General features: G+C 55.4%; 5 protein-coding genes across 5 annotated transcripts; 2 read left to right on the top strand and 3 right to left on the bottom strand.

The window, feature by feature from the left end:
* Positions 1–21: 21 nt before the first annotated feature.
* Positions 22–4,163, bottom strand: ASPACDRAFT_122098 (CDC5/polo family serine/threonine-protein kinase). The gene is made up of 4 exons (XM_020196492.1): positions 3,502–4,163; positions 3,004–3,446; positions 860–2,954; positions 22–806 (listed from the first exon to the last, which is right to left on the bottom strand). Exons 1-4 carry the CDS (start codon positions 3,814–3,816, stop codon positions 252–254), a joined length of 3,408 nt encoding a protein of 1,135 aa, XP_020054605.1. The 5' UTR covers positions 3,817–4,163; the 3' UTR covers positions 22–251.
* A 568-nt stretch (positions 4,164–4,731) lies between these two features.
* On the top strand, positions 4,732–5,647 carry ASPACDRAFT_61792 (OPA3 family protein; the record flags this gene model as incomplete). The annotated part of the gene is made up of 2 exons (XM_020203701.1): positions 4,732–4,791; positions 4,865–5,647. 2 exons carry the CDS (start codon positions 4,732–4,734, stop codon positions 5,645–5,647), a joined length of 843 nt encoding a protein of 280 aa, XP_020054604.1.
* A 1,966-nt stretch (positions 5,648–7,613) lies between these two features.
* ASPACDRAFT_79815 (class I myosin myoA) lies at positions 7,614–12,192 on the top strand. Its single transcript, XM_020205498.1, has 9 exons — positions 7,614–7,666; positions 7,756–7,983; positions 8,084–8,129; positions 8,202–8,684; positions 8,738–10,435; positions 10,486–10,577; positions 10,625–10,872; positions 10,921–11,471; positions 11,525–12,192. Exons 1-9 carry the CDS (start codon positions 7,664–7,666, stop codon positions 11,956–11,958), a joined length of 3,783 nt encoding a protein of 1,260 aa, XP_020054603.1. The 5' UTR covers positions 7,614–7,663; the 3' UTR covers positions 11,959–12,192.
* Positions 12,193–12,278: 86 nt separating this feature from the next.
* ASPACDRAFT_1857588 (uncharacterized protein) lies at positions 12,279–13,993 on the bottom strand. The gene is made up of 2 exons (XM_020197559.1): positions 12,923–13,993; positions 12,279–12,844 (listed from the first exon to the last, which is right to left on the bottom strand). The coding sequence occupies exons 1-2, from the start codon at positions 13,883–13,885 to the stop codon at positions 12,710–12,712; spliced, it is 1,098 nt and encodes a 365-aa protein (XP_020054602.1). The 5' UTR covers positions 13,886–13,993; the 3' UTR covers positions 12,279–12,709.
* Positions 13,994–14,246: 253 nt separating this feature from the next.
* On the bottom strand, positions 14,247–17,115 carry ASPACDRAFT_122093 (WD40 repeat domain-containing protein). Its single transcript, XM_020196491.1, has 2 exons — positions 15,957–17,115; positions 14,247–15,902 (listed from the first exon to the last, which is right to left on the bottom strand). The coding sequence occupies exons 1-2, from the start codon at positions 16,921–16,923 to the stop codon at positions 14,467–14,469; spliced, it is 2,403 nt and encodes an 800-aa protein (XP_020054601.1). The 5' UTR covers positions 16,924–17,115; the 3' UTR covers positions 14,247–14,466.
* Between the last annotated feature and the right edge of the window lie 1,030 nt (positions 17,116–18,145).

Raw genomic sequence — 18,145 nt, 5'->3', positions numbered from 1 at the left:
ACTTACAACTCAGCTACAATTACCAGACACACTTGTGGAACACCGACGATCAAATGTTATATGCTAGTTTTATACGCAGCCGAAGCTCCATGTATGCAATAACAGCACCGCTCAGAAAGATAGACTAACCACAGACGCAGACCGGCAAAACAGCCAGTAGATATGCAAGCCTGAACCCGATGACACAAGGGAAAAAAGAAGCGAGTGCAATCATTCGTAAAATCGTTAATGGCAAACGGCCCGGACAAGGCCTATGTTGGTACTCCCAGCATCCGAAGACGCTCCCGTAGCGCTTCGATCTCCTCTTCGACCTCCCCCTCTCCCTGCTTATCCTTCAAGGAGATGGACCGATACTCCCCATCTCCTCCTGGCGCGCCGACGGTCACCCAAACAAACTTGCTGCCGCTGCTGCCTGCGTGGGCGCGTTCCTGGGAGCCCTCCCAGAAGATTTCAAGCGCACTGAGACCTTCAGAAGATGACGGCCGCCCTCCTAGCCGCCCTTGCTTAATCCAACCCTTCATGACCTCCTTGATAAAGATGATCTTTTGCATGAATAGGTTCGCGTCAAGAACATCACGGATTCGGTCGTCCGCTGCACTGGCACTACCGCCGTAGGCAATGCTGAGGAACGTGGAGACTTCGTCCGACGCTACAGCCCGTGTGTCAAACCCAGAGGGGTGCATTCTCCCTTTGGTGCTCAGGTACCGCGCAGCTGAAGGTGAAAGGTGATAGAAGTCAACCCACGGCGACGAACTTCTCGTGCGCCCCGGGGAGATGACGAGTTTGGTGTGATCGGGGAAGTTGAACTACAAGACTGTTAATTCGCATGACCTTTCTGACCGGAATTTAGTGTACTAACCTGAAATGCGCCGTCTCCAAATCCCCAGACGCCCACGTTGCCCAGTCGCTGGTAGAACTTGATGAAGTGGCCTGGGTTGTCGGTGGCCAATTCATCTTCGACAAGGGTTTCATCACCATGTCGACCAAGAGACCCGATCATGTACTTGCCAAACTGATCAACCAACTTGACACGTTTGATCTTCTCCGCATCCGCACGCGCACAGTCAATGCCCGAATTGGTGCGGACTTTGATACCAGAGCCTGACGAGCCACTTGAAGAACTCTTCACTTCGAATAGTGACGGCGAAATGGATGCCTTCCGAATTCCGCCGCGGCATTCGGAAAAGTTCAGATCGCAGTTCTCGTAGAATTCAACCGGCTTCCCGTGTCGTGGAATCAGCTGGTCAGCTTCCGGGTATACGTAGTGCCCATCCTCCTGGCTACGGGCTTTGCGGCGAATATGTCTTTCGCCGTCCCGTACCACCACGCCACTCGCCTGCTGGCTGTGCTCAGCCTTGAATAGACACCCAACGCTGCCATCGTCCAGCACATAGCCAATTCCGTACCGATTTGTGTAATCGACCCATTTGATGACATACGAGTGAGGCGTTCTGCGCAGTCCTGCCCTTCTCCGAGCCGCAGAATGCGGTACCATGTTAGCCAGCATGTGTCTCAGGTCGGTATTCACGTCTTCGAGCGATGTCCTTGGGAGTATCTCGCAGGGGTCACTTGAGTGGAAGAGAGGATGAACCCCTAACGTCGATCGTGGCTTGCTACCCGATGAGGTAGTCGCCCTGCTGCTGGAGCTGGTGGTCGATTGTGACGACTCGGTCTCAGAACGCACAAGTTTTCGCTCCCCAGTCGAGGCTTCGCTGGAAGACTCCTTACGCTCTGACCTTGGCTTTGGTGCTTCTGTTGGTTCCGCCTTTGGGGCTGAGCGAAGTGATGACTGGCGTGCTTTCAGAGGTTTGCTGTCTGCGGTTGCCGACACCGCGCGCTCTTTCACAACCGGCATCGCCTGTGTGCTTTCTTGGCTAGCAGCCTCTAGCCTACGGGACTGTGATCGCGTTTTGCCAATAGTAAGTATGCCGAGCCCATTGCTCGACAACGCTTGCGGTGGTATATTTCGATCCAAGTCGCGCAACGAGCTAGAATAGGACGCCGCCACGCCGCGGCGCGCTCGGATAGGGCGTTCAGCCAGTCCACCTGTGGGAATGGGCGCTGCAGCTGCAACGTTGGAGTCGACACCTCTTGCGTCGGAAACAGCCCGTGCTGCTGCGGCTGGAGGTTCGCAGATCGCGGATATTTTCCGGACAGATCCTCTACCAGTAGCAGCCTGCTGCCGGAGCGTCGCTGCATGGCTCTGAGACTCCTTCCGTCGCTGCTGCGCAGCGGCCAGGGCTGCTTGAGTGCGGGTAAGTGAAGCTGCATTAGCACGTACAGATCCACTGCTTTTCCTGGAAAGCACACTGTCGTCGAATGAGGAACCATCCTTTCGGGCCAAGAGAGCAGATACCGGGTCACTCCAGTCTCCATCTGGTACATTGGGATATTTGTACACAATGTCCTCCGGCAACGGGATGACCGGCTGGAAACCCCTTTCCTCCTCAATTAAACACTCAGCATAAGCGGACTTCGAGCAATTTCTGCCCGCAGCCTTGCGCGCAGAGCCATCCGGTTTTCGGCCCACTCCGCATAGCGTGTAGAACGCGGCTCTACATATGGCATATCGCTGACTTGGGTCGTCCACGTGTTCTATATATCCAGAAAGCCTATCGTCGTACTCCAAACTATAACCCATCATCATGTGATCGCCACGAGGCTCGTCCGGTCTCAACCAGACAGGCCTGTTGAGACAGCTTCTCGGATCCAGACGTTTCGGTATGCAGCCTTCGTACATGCTGAAGAATGCATGCTCAACCAGGTCATCCGGTTCGGGGCGTTCATCTTCTGACAAATTGAGACACGAGCTCACGAGGGTTTTAGCCTCTTCGGGAATGTGGTTGGCGCACTCGGCCCCCTTGGGCCAAACATATGTCAGGTTTCGAACTTTCTTATAGATCTCTTCTTGCGTTTTAGATTGGAATGGTGGGTAACCTGTAAGCATAGCGAAGCTGCACATACTTAGCTTGAGGTTCGTTCAATGTAATTCAGGACACTTACCAAATCACACCCAACGACCAGATATCCACCTTCTGAGTGTGTCCACCCTTGCTCCGATCGAGAACCTCCGGCGCGATGTAGTTTGGTGTGCCGCATAGTGTTCTCCTTCGCTTTTCGTCCTTCTCTGATACTATCATAGCCGCGAGGCCAAAGTCGCCGACCTTGATGTCCATGTTCTTGTCCAGAAAGAGGTTCCCCATCTTCAAGTCTCGGTGTGCGACATTGCGCTTGTGCAGATATTTCACTGCACCGCAGAGCTGGATCATGAATCGACGGACCTCGGGTAAGCTCAAGCATTTTCTCTTCCTAACCATATCCATGACCGATCCATTAGGGCATAATTCCAGGATGACATATATGCAGCTGTCGAAGGCGAAGGCGCGATGAAACTCCACGATATGGGGGTGGCGCATTTTCGAATGGATCTGAAGCTCTGTCCGGAACTGCGCGGCAATGTCAGTTATCGTTCGACAGTGAAGCACGCGTTTAGTGCAATACCTTCTCTTGCATCTTCTTCTGGGCCATTTCAGACCGGACTACTTTCATAGCAAAGACGCGGCCATTGCGCAGCAGGGTTCCCTCGTAACAAATTGCAAAGCCTCCCTTTCCCAGGAACGCACCAGTCGAGTATTGCTCTCCATCCTCCTCGGGCTCAACGACTAATGACGGCGGTGGTGGCGCATGGTTCTTCGACGAGGAGGATTTCTGAGCGGCGGCGGCAGCGGCAGCGTTCTTATCCAGCACTTTACGCTCCATCGACACCTTTGGTCTGATCACTTGGTTGGTGGATCGCGGTGACAATGCGTCCAACATGTTGCACTCGGAAGATGTCGCGTCTTATAGTTGGGTATCAATGCTTGCGACCAGAGACAGACCAGCAGCTTCGGGCAAGTAAGTCGGGCGTAGCGAACATCAGATGGGGCGGTCGAGATAGTCAAGGAAGGGCGAATGGGACAATAGGGGGGTAAATGAGCCGATTGATGCCTGAGTATCTTTTTGCGAGGTCAGTAACATAAAGCGATAAGATGGTATGCGCGTCGCCACTCGGGGAGCTCCAACGCCGGTCATTAATCGATGGGTCGAGGGACTCTTTCAAGACAGCAACGGCAAAACCAGCGACTGGCAGAGCACGTGGGCAGCAACAAGACAGACATACCGGGAATCAACAAAATTAGGAAACAATGACGCTTAAAAACACAAAGCCATGCATATAACGCCGCACAACCCGAAGAGTTTTTGTGTTTAAGAGGGAGGGAGGGAGGGGGGGAGGAGGGGAGAGGTGGGGGCGGCGATTCAGCAGGTGTCCGGTAGGGATAAGTAAGTATTCAAGGAAGACCAAGGAGAAAGTTCCCCCGGCCGGCTGGGCTCAGCTCCAGGCAGGGCTTGCCAAACGGATTACCCGAAAAGGCAATCGATAAACATTGATCCGACTGCCGCAACAACGGCCAACATTGCTGACATCAGCAGGTATTGTCTCGGCAATTATGCACCACTAAACTTACACATTAGTTACTGCTTACTGAAGTGCGGGCACATGCTTGTCAATGCCAGCCCGATAATCCAGACCGATTTCCACAATATGTGACCCATCGAAGACGAAATAGCCAGCCCAGCCGCAATGCATGAAGATCTCCAGGCCACACCTCGTTAACAACATTCTGCATGGATTCTACTCATACCAACCTTTTTGACTATCTCTAATCCTTTCTTTCCTAATTTATTCTCATCATGTCTCTCACTCTCAAACTCTCCTCCCTTGTCATCCGCACACTGTCGAAGCCGATCGCCGTAAGCTCTTCTCCCAACCGACTCCGCGTCGCCGACCCATCCACGAATGAATGACTACTGACCCCCTTCGAAGAACCAACTCAAAGCACAGGCTCGCGAACATGAACGTTTCCGCCGGATCTGCGTCTCCATGGCGCAAGGGCTCCACCGCATCGACATGCGGCTCCGCCTAGGCAGCCTGCGCGACACGGCCGCATCTCAGAAACGGGCCGCGGCCGAGGCAGAGCTTCGCAAGCTCAAACCCACCTCCCCGACGGCCAAGACCGAGGCCGAGACCAAGGCGGAAGAGGCGGCCCTCGCCAAGGTCCAAGAGGCGGCCAAACCGGCGCCCAAGCCGCACATCCGGCCGCTGTCGGAGTCCAAGGCCATCGAATCCGGTGCGACGTTCATCAGTGAGACGTTCTTGTTCCTGGTGGCGGGGGGCTTGATCGTGTTCGAATCGTGGCGGTCGCGCCGGAAGGAGACAACGCGCCGGGAGGACGTGGAGAGCCGGCTGGCGGAGCTGGAGCAGACGGAAAAGGCGACGAGGGAGGCGCTGATCGCGCTGGAGAAGGAGCTGATACAGCTGAAGGCGAAGCATGGGGAGCTGTCTAAGTCGTCGAAGCGGATTCTGCCGCGCTGGGTGTGGGAAGAGCCGGAGGAGACGGCCCAGGAGGTCGAGACTCCAGGGTTGCTCACCCGCGTGGCGTCGTTATTCTCGTTCGGGGAGAGCGCGGAACAGCGAGCTGAAGCGGTGATCAATGAGAGCAAGAGTGTCAGCACGATATCGACCGGTGATGCGCAACAGCCTGCACCAGTGGCATTGGCCGCTCCGGTGGGCCGTGATGGGAATGCAGCAGAGCCGGAGAAGGCTTAGTGGGCGCTTAATTGTCTTGGTGACGGTTCTGTATATATAATGAGATAGAAGTTGGGGAGATATATCGGGGAGAGTACATGGTTTGCTGATGCTTCTGGATACCCTTTGTGTATTACCGCGTGGGAGGGAGAAGGTTGGAGTGGTTGCCGGTTCTAAATATATAGAAGCGGGATGAAGTCCCGCATAGACTTAATCAACTCCTCTCTGATACAATTACACTATCCTGGTATCTGTGTCTGACGGCCACACTCAAACAATGGAAGTTTCTACCGGCATTCAAGGGGTGTTCAGTTCCTCTCTCCGCGAGCAGCCCATATGGAAAGTCCTAGGGCCGATTTTGTCAACATCAACGTTTATGAGAGGTCGGCTACCACCATCATCGACGGTTCAGCAACTAATCGATGTTGAAATCAGACTCCCCACTGCAATACATAGATTTCAAGTTCCCATTGCAACACAGTGCAGGGTCCCTCGCAATTCTTCTCCTACCTCCTGCATCGCTTGACCCGTGCAATCGGCAGGACACCCTATATCGCTTGAATCACCTCGCACAGCACAGAGATGGTGGCGCTCGAAGAATCGCCGTAGCTTATCTGCTGTCAGATGCACCGTTCGCCAGCGCAAGCAGCAAATCCAGTCTCAATGGATTGGTGGCACTGGAAATAATGTAATCAATCCTCCCTGTGACGGAACCTCACCATGAATCTGAATATATATTTTGATAGAATGCTCGAATCTCTCCCCGCTATAATGCCTATTATCCCGGTTGCAGACGCTTCATGCCTCCTGTCCTCGATCCAGGAATACATCAGCAATCTCCAAGATCTGCCTGGTCCACGTGCGAGCCCTGCACCGTTGCATGGTATATGACGTTGGCCGTTGACGACGGCTCCACTTGCATTGAATGCTGTTGTCTAAACGGCTATGCAACCCAGGCATTCCCAGCGATTGACAGCAGTCAGATGGGTTTCTTGTGTTGGGCCCATTTCTAGTACGTCTTGTTAAGAGTAAACGTACTGTCGATCCCTTCTTTACAGAAAGACTGTGGTAGCCCAATGTCTGTGACTATTGATCCAGGGGTAAGATGAGGGATATATCCGAGCAGTGGGGCACGGCGAGATTGCTCCGACGGTGGTCAGGGTGGCCCGAAGGCCTGTGTCCCAATGGTGATGGAGAATACTTTTGTGGAAAGGACTGGCACCTTACTAGTAATTGACCCTTTCTGACCCCTTATCGGGCATTGTCGATGGGTAGCGAAAAGTCCCAGATACTGGCTAGAACGGCGAGGTGAGACTGACTGCAGGCGTGACGTAGTGAGGGGGAAGCAATCCCGCACTTGGGCAGGAAAACAAAAATAGTTCCAGCCACATATTGATGTACTGTACGGGAGTACTGTGATTTGGGCTATCTCAGCTGTATGCATGAACGATCCCGATTCAATGACCCAGGAAGGAGTCAAGATGGAACAGTTTAGCGTCAGGGTCCGAGGTAAGCGATTTGCAATTTGCCTCTAGGCAGAATCCACAACCCGAAGGAGACAGTTTGTTGACCAAGACAGACACAGGGAATGATTCCGTAGCTAGCATTGATTGATTGCGCGTATTCGGCTGAGTAAGAAAGGCCCCGAGAGAAAAGTTAACTAATCCAACTAATCCTAGTGTGGCGCAGGCCCCATCGGCAGCGAGGAACCGTCCGCGTACTGTCCTCGACCGACGGTCCGCAGTCAGTCATCTCCTCCTCCTCCTCCTCCACCACACAGGCACCATTCGTCATTCTTCCTCCCTCCCTCCTCCTCCTATAGACTCTCTTTCTCTTTCCCCTCCCCTTCTCTTCTATTTTTCTAGAATCACTCTTCACAATTATCTCTCCTTGAATTTCTGGAATGAACCACCTTCCTCCTTGTGTTCATTCCTGATTCACTCCCAAACACGATATACTCTATACCACCCGCACTGATAGGACAGATATCTTGACGCTTGGGCGCAAGTTCCGGGCTGATCGGAACTCACAACAACTATGGTGAGTTAGAAGTCCCCAGCCACCTACCACAGACGACATCAGCACATTGCCAATCCACTCGAACTACGCTGACCCCGATCCTCCATTAGGGACACTCGCGACGCCCGGCCGGCGGGGAGAAGAAGAGGTTCGGTCGCTCCAAGGCGGCGGATGTGGGCGACGGACGACAAGCGGGCAAGCCGCAGGTCAAGAAGGCCACCTTCGAGAGCACAAAGAAGAAGGAAATCGGTGTTTCCGATCTCACGCTGCTCAGTAAGATCTCCAATGAGGCGATCAACGATAACCTGAAGCTCCGCTTCGAACACGATGAAATCTACGTAAGCCGGCCACCAGTCCCCCCCCCTCCACCCCCCGCCCAGTCGCACAGTCAAGCGCTGCGAGTGCGTCTCACTAATCATGCTTCTCAATGCCCAATAGACTTATATCGGACATGTGTTGGTGTCCGTCAACCCTTTTCGCGACTGTAAGTACCGTTGCCCCTGAAACCTACCGCTCCCCTCTCCCGCTGGTCGCGTGCCTGACCCTTTCCGCATAGTGGGGATCTATACCGATCAAGTGCTCGACTCCTACCGGGGCAAGAACCGACTCGAAGTCCCGCCCCATGTGTTCGCCGTCGCCGAATCCGCCTACTACAACATGAAGTCATACAAGGATAACCAGTGTGTGATTATTTCGGGAGAGTCGGGTGCCGGAAAGACGGAGGCGGCCAAGCGCCTGATGCAGTACATCGCCAACGTATCGGGGGGTACCGACTCATCGATCCAGCAGACGAAAGACATGGTTTTGGCCACCAACCCGTTGCTGGAATCCTTCGGTAACGCAAAGACTCTGCGCAACAACAACTCGTCGCGTTTCGGAAAGTACTTGGAGTTGGAATTCAACGCCCAGGGAGAGCCCGTGGGTGCCAATATCACCAATTACTTGCTGGAGAAATCGAGAGTCGTGGGTCAGATCACGAATGAGCGAAATTTCCACATTTTCTACCAATTCACCAAAGCTGCGCCGCAGAAATACAGAGGTATGTGGCATTGGTTGAGGCATCGATTGGCACGCAGCTGACACATTAGGTAGACAATTTCGGTGTACAACAACCCCAGTCCTACGTATACACGAGTCGCTCGAAGTGTTTCGATGTGCCAGGGGTCGATGATGCGGCGGAGTTCCGGGATACTTTGAACGCAATGGGTGTGATTGGTATGAGCGAACCCGAACAAGACAACGTGTTCCGGATGTTGGCTGCCATCCTGTGGATTGGAAACGTCACATTCGCCGAGGATGATTCAGGAAATGCCGCCATCACGGACCAGTCGGTTGTCGATTTCGTCGCATATCTGCTAGAGGTCGATGCTGCTCAAGTCAACAAGGCGCTCACCATCCGTCTGATGGAGACTGCCCGGGGCGGTCGCAGAGGGTCGGTCTACGAGGTTCCCTTGAACACGGTGCAAGCCGTGGCTGTCCGCGACGCATTGGCCAAGGCCATTTACTTCAACTTGTTTGACTGGATCGTGGGACGTGTCAACTCGTCGCTGACCGCCCGAGGTGCGATCACCAACTCCATCGGTATCTTAGATATTTACGGGTTCGAGATTTTCGAAAAGAACTCGTTCGAACAGCTGTGCATCAACTACGTTAACGAAAAGCTGCAGCAGATTTTTATTCAGCTGACTTTGAAGGCGGAGCAAGATGAATATGCGCGCGAGCAGATTCAATGGACTCCGATCAAGTACTTCGACAACAAGGTTGTGTGTTCGCTGATTGAAGACAAGCGGCCTCCCGGTGTCTTTGCTGCGCTCAACGACGCTTGCGCTACCGCACACGCCGATTCGAGCGCCGCGGACAACACCTTTGTTGGAAGACTCAACTTCTTGGGTCAGAACCCGAACTTCGAGAACCGCCAAGGTCAATTCATTGTCAAGCACTACGCGGGTGATGTCAGCTACGCCGTGGAAGGAATGACCGACAAGAACAAGGACCAACTGCTCAAGGATCTGTTGAACCTTGTGGGTTCCAGTGGCAATCAATTCGTCCACACATTGTTCCCCAACCAGGTCAACCAGGACGACAAGAGACGCCCACCGACTGCAAGCGATAAGATCAAGGCTTCTGCCAACGACCTTGTGGCGACTCTGATGAAGGCTCAGCCGTCATATATCCGCACGATCAAGCCGAACGATAACAAGGCTCCTAGGGAGTATAACGTGGGCAATGTTCTGCATCAGATCAAATATCTGGGATTGCAGGAGAACGTTCGGATCCGTCGTGCGGGTTTCGCCTACCGTCAAACCTTTGACAAATTTGTGGAGCGGTTCTACCTTTTGTCGCCCAAGACCTCATACGCTGGTGACTACACGTGGACAGGCGATGCCGAGTCTGGTGCTCGTCAGATCCTGAAGGATACCAGCATTCCCACCGAAGAGTACCAGATGGGTATCACCAAGGTCTTCGTCAAGACTCCGGAGACATTGTTCGCGCTGGAGGCCATGCGTGACCGCTACTGGCACAACATGGCGATCCGAATCCAGCGCGCTTGGCGCAATTACCTGCGCTACCGGACCGAGTGCGCTATTCGCATTCAGCGCTTCTGGCGTCGGATGACCGGTGGTCTTGAGTTCATCAAGCTGCGCGACCAGGGTCACCAGGTGCTGCAGAACCGTAAAGAGCGCCGGAGGATGAGTTTGCTCGGCTCGCGTCGGTTCTTGGGAGATTACGTGGGAATCGGCAACAAGGGTGGACCTGGGGAGATGATTCGTAACGGTGCAGGCATTAGCGGTATGTGTTCTGCTCTTCGCACTTGGCATGACTTCGGCTGACGAATCCAGGATCGGAGAATATTCTTTTCTCGTGTCGTGGAGAGGTTCTGGTGTCCAAGTTCGGACGGTCCAGCAAGCCTTCGCCTCGCATTCTTGTTTTGGTACGTTGCAACCGCAGGGGTATTTAGACGTGGACTAACCAAAGCAGACAAACCGGCATGTATATATTGTAGCGCAGACGTTTGTCAACAATCAGCTCCAGATCTCGTCGGAGACGACGGTACCAATTGGTGCTATCAAGTCCGTCAGCACGTCCAATTGCCGGGATGACTGGTTCTCTCTGGTGGTGGGCGGACAGGAGCCCGATCCTTTGGTGAACTGCGTTTTCAAGACGGAATTCTTCACCCATCTCAGCAACGCTCTCCGCGGCCAGCTGAACCTGAAGATCGCCGACCAGTAAGTTTTTTCTGAGTGGCGTTGATGGCAGTTACTGACGCTCTGTAGCATCGAATACAACAAGAAACCCGGCAAGCTGGCCACCGTGAAGGTGGTCAAGGATCCGGGATCGTCGAACGTGGACAGCTACAAGAGTAGCACGATCCACACCAGTGCCGGCGAGCCTGCCACTTCAGTCTCCAAGCCCACTCCCCGCCCGAAGCAGGTCGCCGCACGGCCCGTCACGACAGGCAAGCTGCTGCGGCCTGGCGGACCGGGCGGTGGCCCGTCGAAGCTGGCGTCGCGACCTGCCCCGGCGCGCCAGCCACTGCCTCAGCAGCCAGCAGCTGCAGCTGCCGTGCAACCACCCCCGCCCGCGCCTCAACCTGCCGCCCAGGCTCGCCCGGTGCCTCAGCCTGTGGCCGCCGTTGCCGCCGCGTCCCATGCCCGCACTGCTTCATCTGGATCCGTGCGAGCACCCCCACCTCCTCCGCCCACGGGGCCCCCAGCTCCGAAGAAGGCCACGGCCAAGGTCTTGTACGACTTCAACAGCGACCGTTCGAACGAGCTGTCCATTCGAGCCGGCGAGGTCGTGCAGATCGTGTCCAAGGAGGGTAACGGTAAGCAACCCTATGTGCCGGGCCATCGCAGTACCATACTAACAAGACCCCAGGCTGGTGGCTCTGCATGAACATGACCACCTCCGTCCAAGGCTGGACCCCGGAAGCCTACCTCGAAGAACAAGTCGTCGCGGCCGCGACCCCCAAACCCGCGCCCCCGCCGCCTCCTCCGGCCACCGCACGAGCCAGCCCCATCCCCGCGACCAACGGCGCGGCCGCGGCCGCGAAAGCCAAAGCCAAGCCCGCGCCGCCGGCGCCGCCGATGAAACGGCCCAACATGGCCGGACGCAAGATGGCGCCGGCGCCGCCCCCGGCACCCAGAGACAGTGCGGTGAGCATGAACTCGGCGCACGATTCGGGAGGTAGCGGCCGGGCGACGCCGAACAGTGCGTCCAATGCAAGTCTGGCGGGTGGATTGGCGGAGGCGTTGAAGGCGAGGCAGAATGCGATGCAGGGGCATCATCAGGATGACGATGACGATTGGTAGTGCCTCGATTACCGCCTCGATTATGGGGGTTGGTAAGATGAGTGAGTGGTAGATGCTTGTTGAAGAGAAGGGTGGCGGTGGGGGTTTGAGCTGGGCTGCGTGGGAGGGACGAAAGTGTTGGTTTCTTTTATACCCGGATAGCTGGGAGAAGTAAATAGACGTTTGCATTGTCTTGTCGGTGGAGGAAAATGGTAGATCTGCATAAGAATACATACACTGTCTATATTGTCATGGCTTCTCGGGTGATGTAGTTAGTCAGTTCGCTGACAAAGTTTCAGAAAGAATAGACCGAAGCAGTTAGAGAAAGTCGAGGTTAGGTCCTGCCTTGAAGAGTAGACCTCGTAGAGATAAAGTCATAGTGCCCTCACAATCAACCGGACCTCCTCAACATACAGCCATCTCATTTAACAAACCAAGTACCCGGACACTAAAAAATGCCCAACATCTTTATTGGCTTTCCAGAAACCAACCAAGCAACCACCATAATCAAAACTAATAAGACTTAACCTTAAAGACCACGAAATCCATAACCTACAAGCCCCAAAAGTCCACAAATCTCAACACAATGCATACATAGTGTAACTACAAGTCAAGATCTCATCCTAAGAACATACACAAAGCTCATGAAACCTATCCCCGGCCTAAGAGCAAATTCCCCGGCTCGGTCCTCTGATCTGAATCTGCGTCCCGAGCGATGCTACATCCATCCCGCGATGCGATGCTCAACCCTTCCGAAAAAAGGCACGCAACCTTACAAGAACTTACTCGCCAAACTCAACAACCCGGCCGGCCCGCCGGTACCACTCGACCCACTCCCCTGACTCTTCATGTACATCTTCAGCGCCATCTCAGCGGCCTGGTTGATCGCGGATTGCTTGTCGCCGGACTATCCCCAAAACACCAAAGATTAGCATGCGTCGAGCACAACCCCAGCCCCCGAAAAACCAAAAGGGTATACACATACCGCCAGCCCACTCGAGCTCTTCTCCTCCCAAAGCTTACTCGCCTGCGCCATCGCAAGCCCAATGAACTCATTCTTGCCGCCGGAGCCACTGCTGCTCCCCGACCCGCCGGAGCCAGAGGTGAACATCTTCAGCGCCTGCATAGCGGCGCCAGCGCCCAGGGTCTTGGAATCATGCTGCTGCTGCTGGCCAGCACCCTCGTGCGAGTTGTAAACAGCCTGGTGCGACTGCACCATCTGGGACTCGTCGATGTCGTCGTCGTCATCCTCCGACGAGGAATGGCGGTTGGTGATGTAGCCCAGCGCCTTCTGGAAGAGGTCCGAGGAGCCGGTGCCCGCGCTGTGCGATTCGGCGTGGCTGGTTGCGGAGGCGACGTCGTCGTAGCTGGGTCTGCCGCCGCCGTAGGACGGGTTCTGGTGGGGTGGGTTGTGGCCGTAGTTGCCTTCGTTGTTGTTGCTGCCGCCGCCGTAGCTGCCCTGGGAGCCGTAGCTTGGTTCGCCACCGTAGGAACCGCCCTGGGGACCTCCGCCGTAGGAGCCACCCTCGCTGTACCCGCCCTGCTGCTGCTGGTGGTGCTGCTGGTGGTGGTGCTGCTGCTGCTGGTAGCCGCCCTGCTCGCCGCCGTAGCCGCCCTGGGGACCACCATAACCACCCTGGGGACCACCACCATAGGAACCGCCCTGGGGACCACCACCATAGGAACCGCCCTGCTCACCGCCGTAACCACCCTGGCTACCACCATAGGAACCGCCCTGGGGACCACCACCGTAGGAACCGCCCTGGGAGCCATAGCTCTGCTCGCCCCCATACCCACCCTGCTGCTCACCACCATAGGAACCACCCTGACCCTGACCGTGGTGGGCGTTCCCGCTGTTGCTGTTGTTGCTGTTATTGTTGTTGCTACCACCAGCGTAGTTGCTGGCGGCCTGCTCGATGGCCGAGGAGATGAAGTTGGAGAAGGACATGTTGATGGGGGTCAAATCAGTCTTCAAACTGTAAGTGACTGTAACTGTAACTGTGTCTGGATATGAAGGTAAATGTAGATGTAAAAGTAAATGTCAGCAGATAGAAGATGAGTAAAAGATGGTAAAAAAAAAAGAGGAGGAAGAAGAGGAGGAGGGGGAAAGGAGAATGACGAAGGGTGCTGGTTTATTTACGTACGTAATGAGGGGCAGTCACAGTCAACCCACCACCACTTGTGGCTGAAGCGGTGTAGATCGGCGGGGTCGATCGCTAGTAGTCTCGGATCCACTTCACTTCCTGCCTCAGCCACGCCACTCGGCCAGCCAGCTATCACTCACTCGTATTCATTCGGCCCAATGGACTCCCTCCCTACGTACGCATGCCATGCCTACTTGTGCTCGTCTGGTGCTCGTCTCTTGCACCATGATGCAATTCATGCAATTCATGCAATCTATGCAATCTACCATACAAATACAAATATGGTGATGTTGAGTACTCCAGTACTCGAATCTGTATACACATTCAATGGTATCTCCGCTAAACAATGCAAGCACGTAAATCATAACCACGACTATATCCACACTCACATAATCAACGCCTCATGCTCTTCGTCCGTCAGATTCCACAGCACCCGCTGCCGCCGCTCGCGCTCGCTCAGAACACAGCGCTCGTCCTCGTCCAGCTCCCCGTCCCGCACCCATTCATTCGGCAGCCCCTGCGGCCCATACCGTTGCCCCCATTGGCGGCGTTCGTACTGCATGAACCCCCCAAAATGCTCGTCCGTGTTGGCCACCCAGATCATACTGCCGTCCGGCGAATAGTCCGCCCCGCCAATCTCCCCGAAGAAGTCGTGCACCTGCCGGCTCTGGTACGTCTGCGCGTTGACAATCGTGATCCGGTCCGCTGGCTCACACAGCAGCAACGTCCGCGACCCGCCTCCAACCGGCGAGAATCGCACCGACCGGTATCCCGCCACGTCGGACTCGATCTTCTGCAGCATGCGCCACATCCGCACGTCCCAGATGATCGCCGTCTTGTCCTGGTTGCTCGTCGCGATATGGCGCATGTCCGGCGACCACGCGCACGCAAACCCAAAGTCGCGGTGGCCCCGCAGTGGATGCACTGGGCGCCCACTGTCCGCCTCCACCACCCACGCATCCGGCGAGTCGCCGATCACCGCCCGTAGACGCCCGTCCGGCGCCGTCGCCGTGCAGTTGATGGCGCGTGAGAGCTCGTAGTCCGCGACAAACGTGTTGGTCTCGCAGTCCAGAACCCGGAGATGCCGGTCGTTAGACGCAAACACCCCCAGCGGCGACCCGCTGCTGCGACTCGGAACGATGTCGACGTGAGTCGTGATGTTCGGAGTTTGGGTAACATACCCCGCGATCCCTGGCCCATCCGTGCCCATGGCTCGTAAAGCGTATTCCCCGGCGAAACCGCCCGCAATAGTAATGTCATGCGCCGATCGCATCGTTGTGATCTTCATCGATCCCTTTAGGCCAGACTCCACGGTCGGTTTCGATAGATCGATCATGCACCGCAGATCATCGTACGCGGGAACCCAGGAGTAGACCTTGCATTCGTGCGCAAAGTGCACCGTGTTATACGCCGCCGCGGACATCAGGTTCCGCAGCTGGAAATGTTCCATGCTGGCTTTGTGTTCCGTGTACATGGCCTTTTCGCGAAAATAGGTTTCGTCCCGTGCCAGTCGCGCGCCCGGCCGTTGGCGCGAATACTCCAGGTTATGATAGGACGTATATGACTGGTCTCGCAAGCTCCGTGCATAGGACCGTTTCACCTGCAAAGCTTCCTTCCAGGGGATCTGCTGGATATCAAAGAAGTCCCATCGATACCCAGCCGGCCGGACGATTTTGGCCGGCGGCATCCACGAAAGCAGACTAGCGACCGCACTGCGTGCCAGAGGGGCGGGGCCCATTGTAAACCCCGTGATTGAAGCGGTGTTAGACTGACAGAGCCATTGTCCGATGAATTGGTCGATGGTCAAGTTCCGTTCTTTCACTGTGGGGGCTGTTTAGAATCCATACATAGGACGCAGGACAAGGAGAAACTTACCCATCCCGGTGGGCGGGTCCGCGACATGCTGCTCATTCGGCGCTTCGACACCGCTCGAGTCATCACCCTCGGAGAATGAAGCATTGAAGTCGTCGTGAGCAGCGCCGGGAAAAATATCTGAAGATTGCGGGGCGTAGCCGGCGTTCAATCCTTGATAGAACCCATCATAGTCCACTTCCGACAAAGCGGCCGTGCTGCGACGGATCCGCGCCTCAGCATCCTCGAAATCGGATTCCTCATCGCCGTCGTCCATGTAGAATTTGTAGGTGTCATCGGGGTCATCATCCAACCCAGACAGGGCGGGGAGTCGTTCCGCCGCGATTGAAGGTTCGTAATCCATGATCAGGTCGGTCGTTTCATCGTCATCGGTGAATTCGGAGATCGTCGAGGCTGTATCATGCGCATACTCTGCGCCGGGGGTATCGTCATAATCGCCCATGTATGGCCCCAGCGGTACGCCACCAACGTCCGAAAGCGCATCGGTCATCTCCGAGTCGGAGACATACCACTCTCCCGGGGGAGAGGATGAGGCGAGGCGGGGCGTCGCTTGGTCGGCTACACGACCGTGACCGTAGTGGGCGAATTCTGGCCGCTCCATCACAGCGTTGACGATCTCCGTCACCGCGACAGGGGCAGCGTCGCTCGGGGCATTGGGATATTGCGGAACGGCCATAAAGGCTGACAAGCGTGGATCGCTCATGTCGAAACCAGGCTCGGGGGCTGCGACGGCTGCGACGGCTGTGGGCAGTGCTGGATCGGGCACGTCTGCGGATGCGCCCGGCGGATGACCCTCACCCGGTGGCGGCGGCATCATGTCTTCACGGGCAACGGGTGGTGACAAGCTGAGATATTGCGACGAGAATCGGGAGACATTGCGTGGTGAAGTGTTAGAGTAGGAACCAGCTGCACGGACGGACGAGCTGGACGAGACCGAAGGAGGAGAGTCGGGCCCAACCTGACCAGGCATTCCGGTCGTCAGATGCAGCGATTCGGTTGGCGACGGGACTGGCGACCGCTCACTTTTCGGGCGACCAACTGGACCAACTGGTGGCGAGCGAACTGGCTGATAAGCAGCCGAAACGGCACAGCAAGTTGCTGATTGGCACTGAGGTGGGTGGTACAACCGGACCAGGTCGAGGGATGCCTCGTCCACGTTGTCTTTCTTTTTCTATTTTGCGATCGCAATCACACCCGGGGAGGGATCTTGGCTCTGCAGCCGGTTTGGGTTGTTCACCCCGCAGCACAACTCCCTCCTCCCCCACACGGAGGGGACGGACACGGTCACGATCAGTGAGGGCGATGCGAGTCAAAGCCGGAGAGCGGGTAGGCGAACTGAGACAGACGCGCCTCTTTTGCCTAGATCTAGCAGAGATGAGTCAAGTTGACAGGCGCAAGAAACAGCAAACAGGCCCGATCAGGAGGGGCAATGCTGCAGTTTAAATTGTTGACAGGTGATACGCCACTTCAAGCACACGCGGTGGGTTGAAGGATGAATGGCGACGCACAACCCCGGCTACACGCAAGCGACCGGGGGGGGAAAGACTTCAAGCGAAACAGGCAGCCCAGAGGTGCAAGAAAAAGCAAGAAAAAGCAAAGAAAAGGATCGGAGGGGAACGGGGAAACTTTGAATGTTATTCCATTTGCAAAGTGGGCAAATGCAATGAAAGGGGAAGAAGGGAAGAGGAAGTAGTGGAGGGTGCAGGAAGACCAAGTTGGTAAGAGGTAAGTGGACTGAATGATACTGAATGAGGGGAACCGATGGAAAGAGAACGTGCATCGGGCCTGTCACATGGTGGAGGGTGGGGGTTTGGTTTCTCTGCCACTTTCACAGTACTCACTTCACTCATAGTAGGAACGAAGGATCGTCGGCTAAATCTCATCAACTGCAGATGATACTGCCTTTATTGAACATTATTTATGGAAGGATTCCTTTCTTTCTTCTGTTTGGTTGTTTCCCTTTTTCCGAATTCGCCTAATGACTAGTAGTGCTTGCCCCCCATAACCCAACACGTACTCTCAGTTGCTGTACGTACTTTTGTCCTGATGTCGTGCTGGGCAGGATTCCGCGTTAGTCAGCAGGCTGTCTTTGACCGCAACATCAGCTTGGATGCACAATTCCCTCACAAGCATTGATCACTGATCATTCATCGAGTCCCTTGCATACCTCCACCCAGAAATTCAGCGTGGGT

The sequence above is a fragment of the Aspergillus aculeatus genome, assembly GCF_001890905.1.
Source record: "Aspergillus aculeatus ATCC 16872 unplaced genomic scaffold ASPACscaffold_11, whole genome shotgun sequence".
Taxonomy (NCBI): Eukaryota; Fungi; Ascomycota; class Eurotiomycetes; order Eurotiales; family Aspergillaceae; genus Aspergillus; species Aspergillus aculeatus.
Note: the sequence above shows the minus strand (reverse complement) of the source record. Positions and strands in the feature narration are given on the sequence as shown.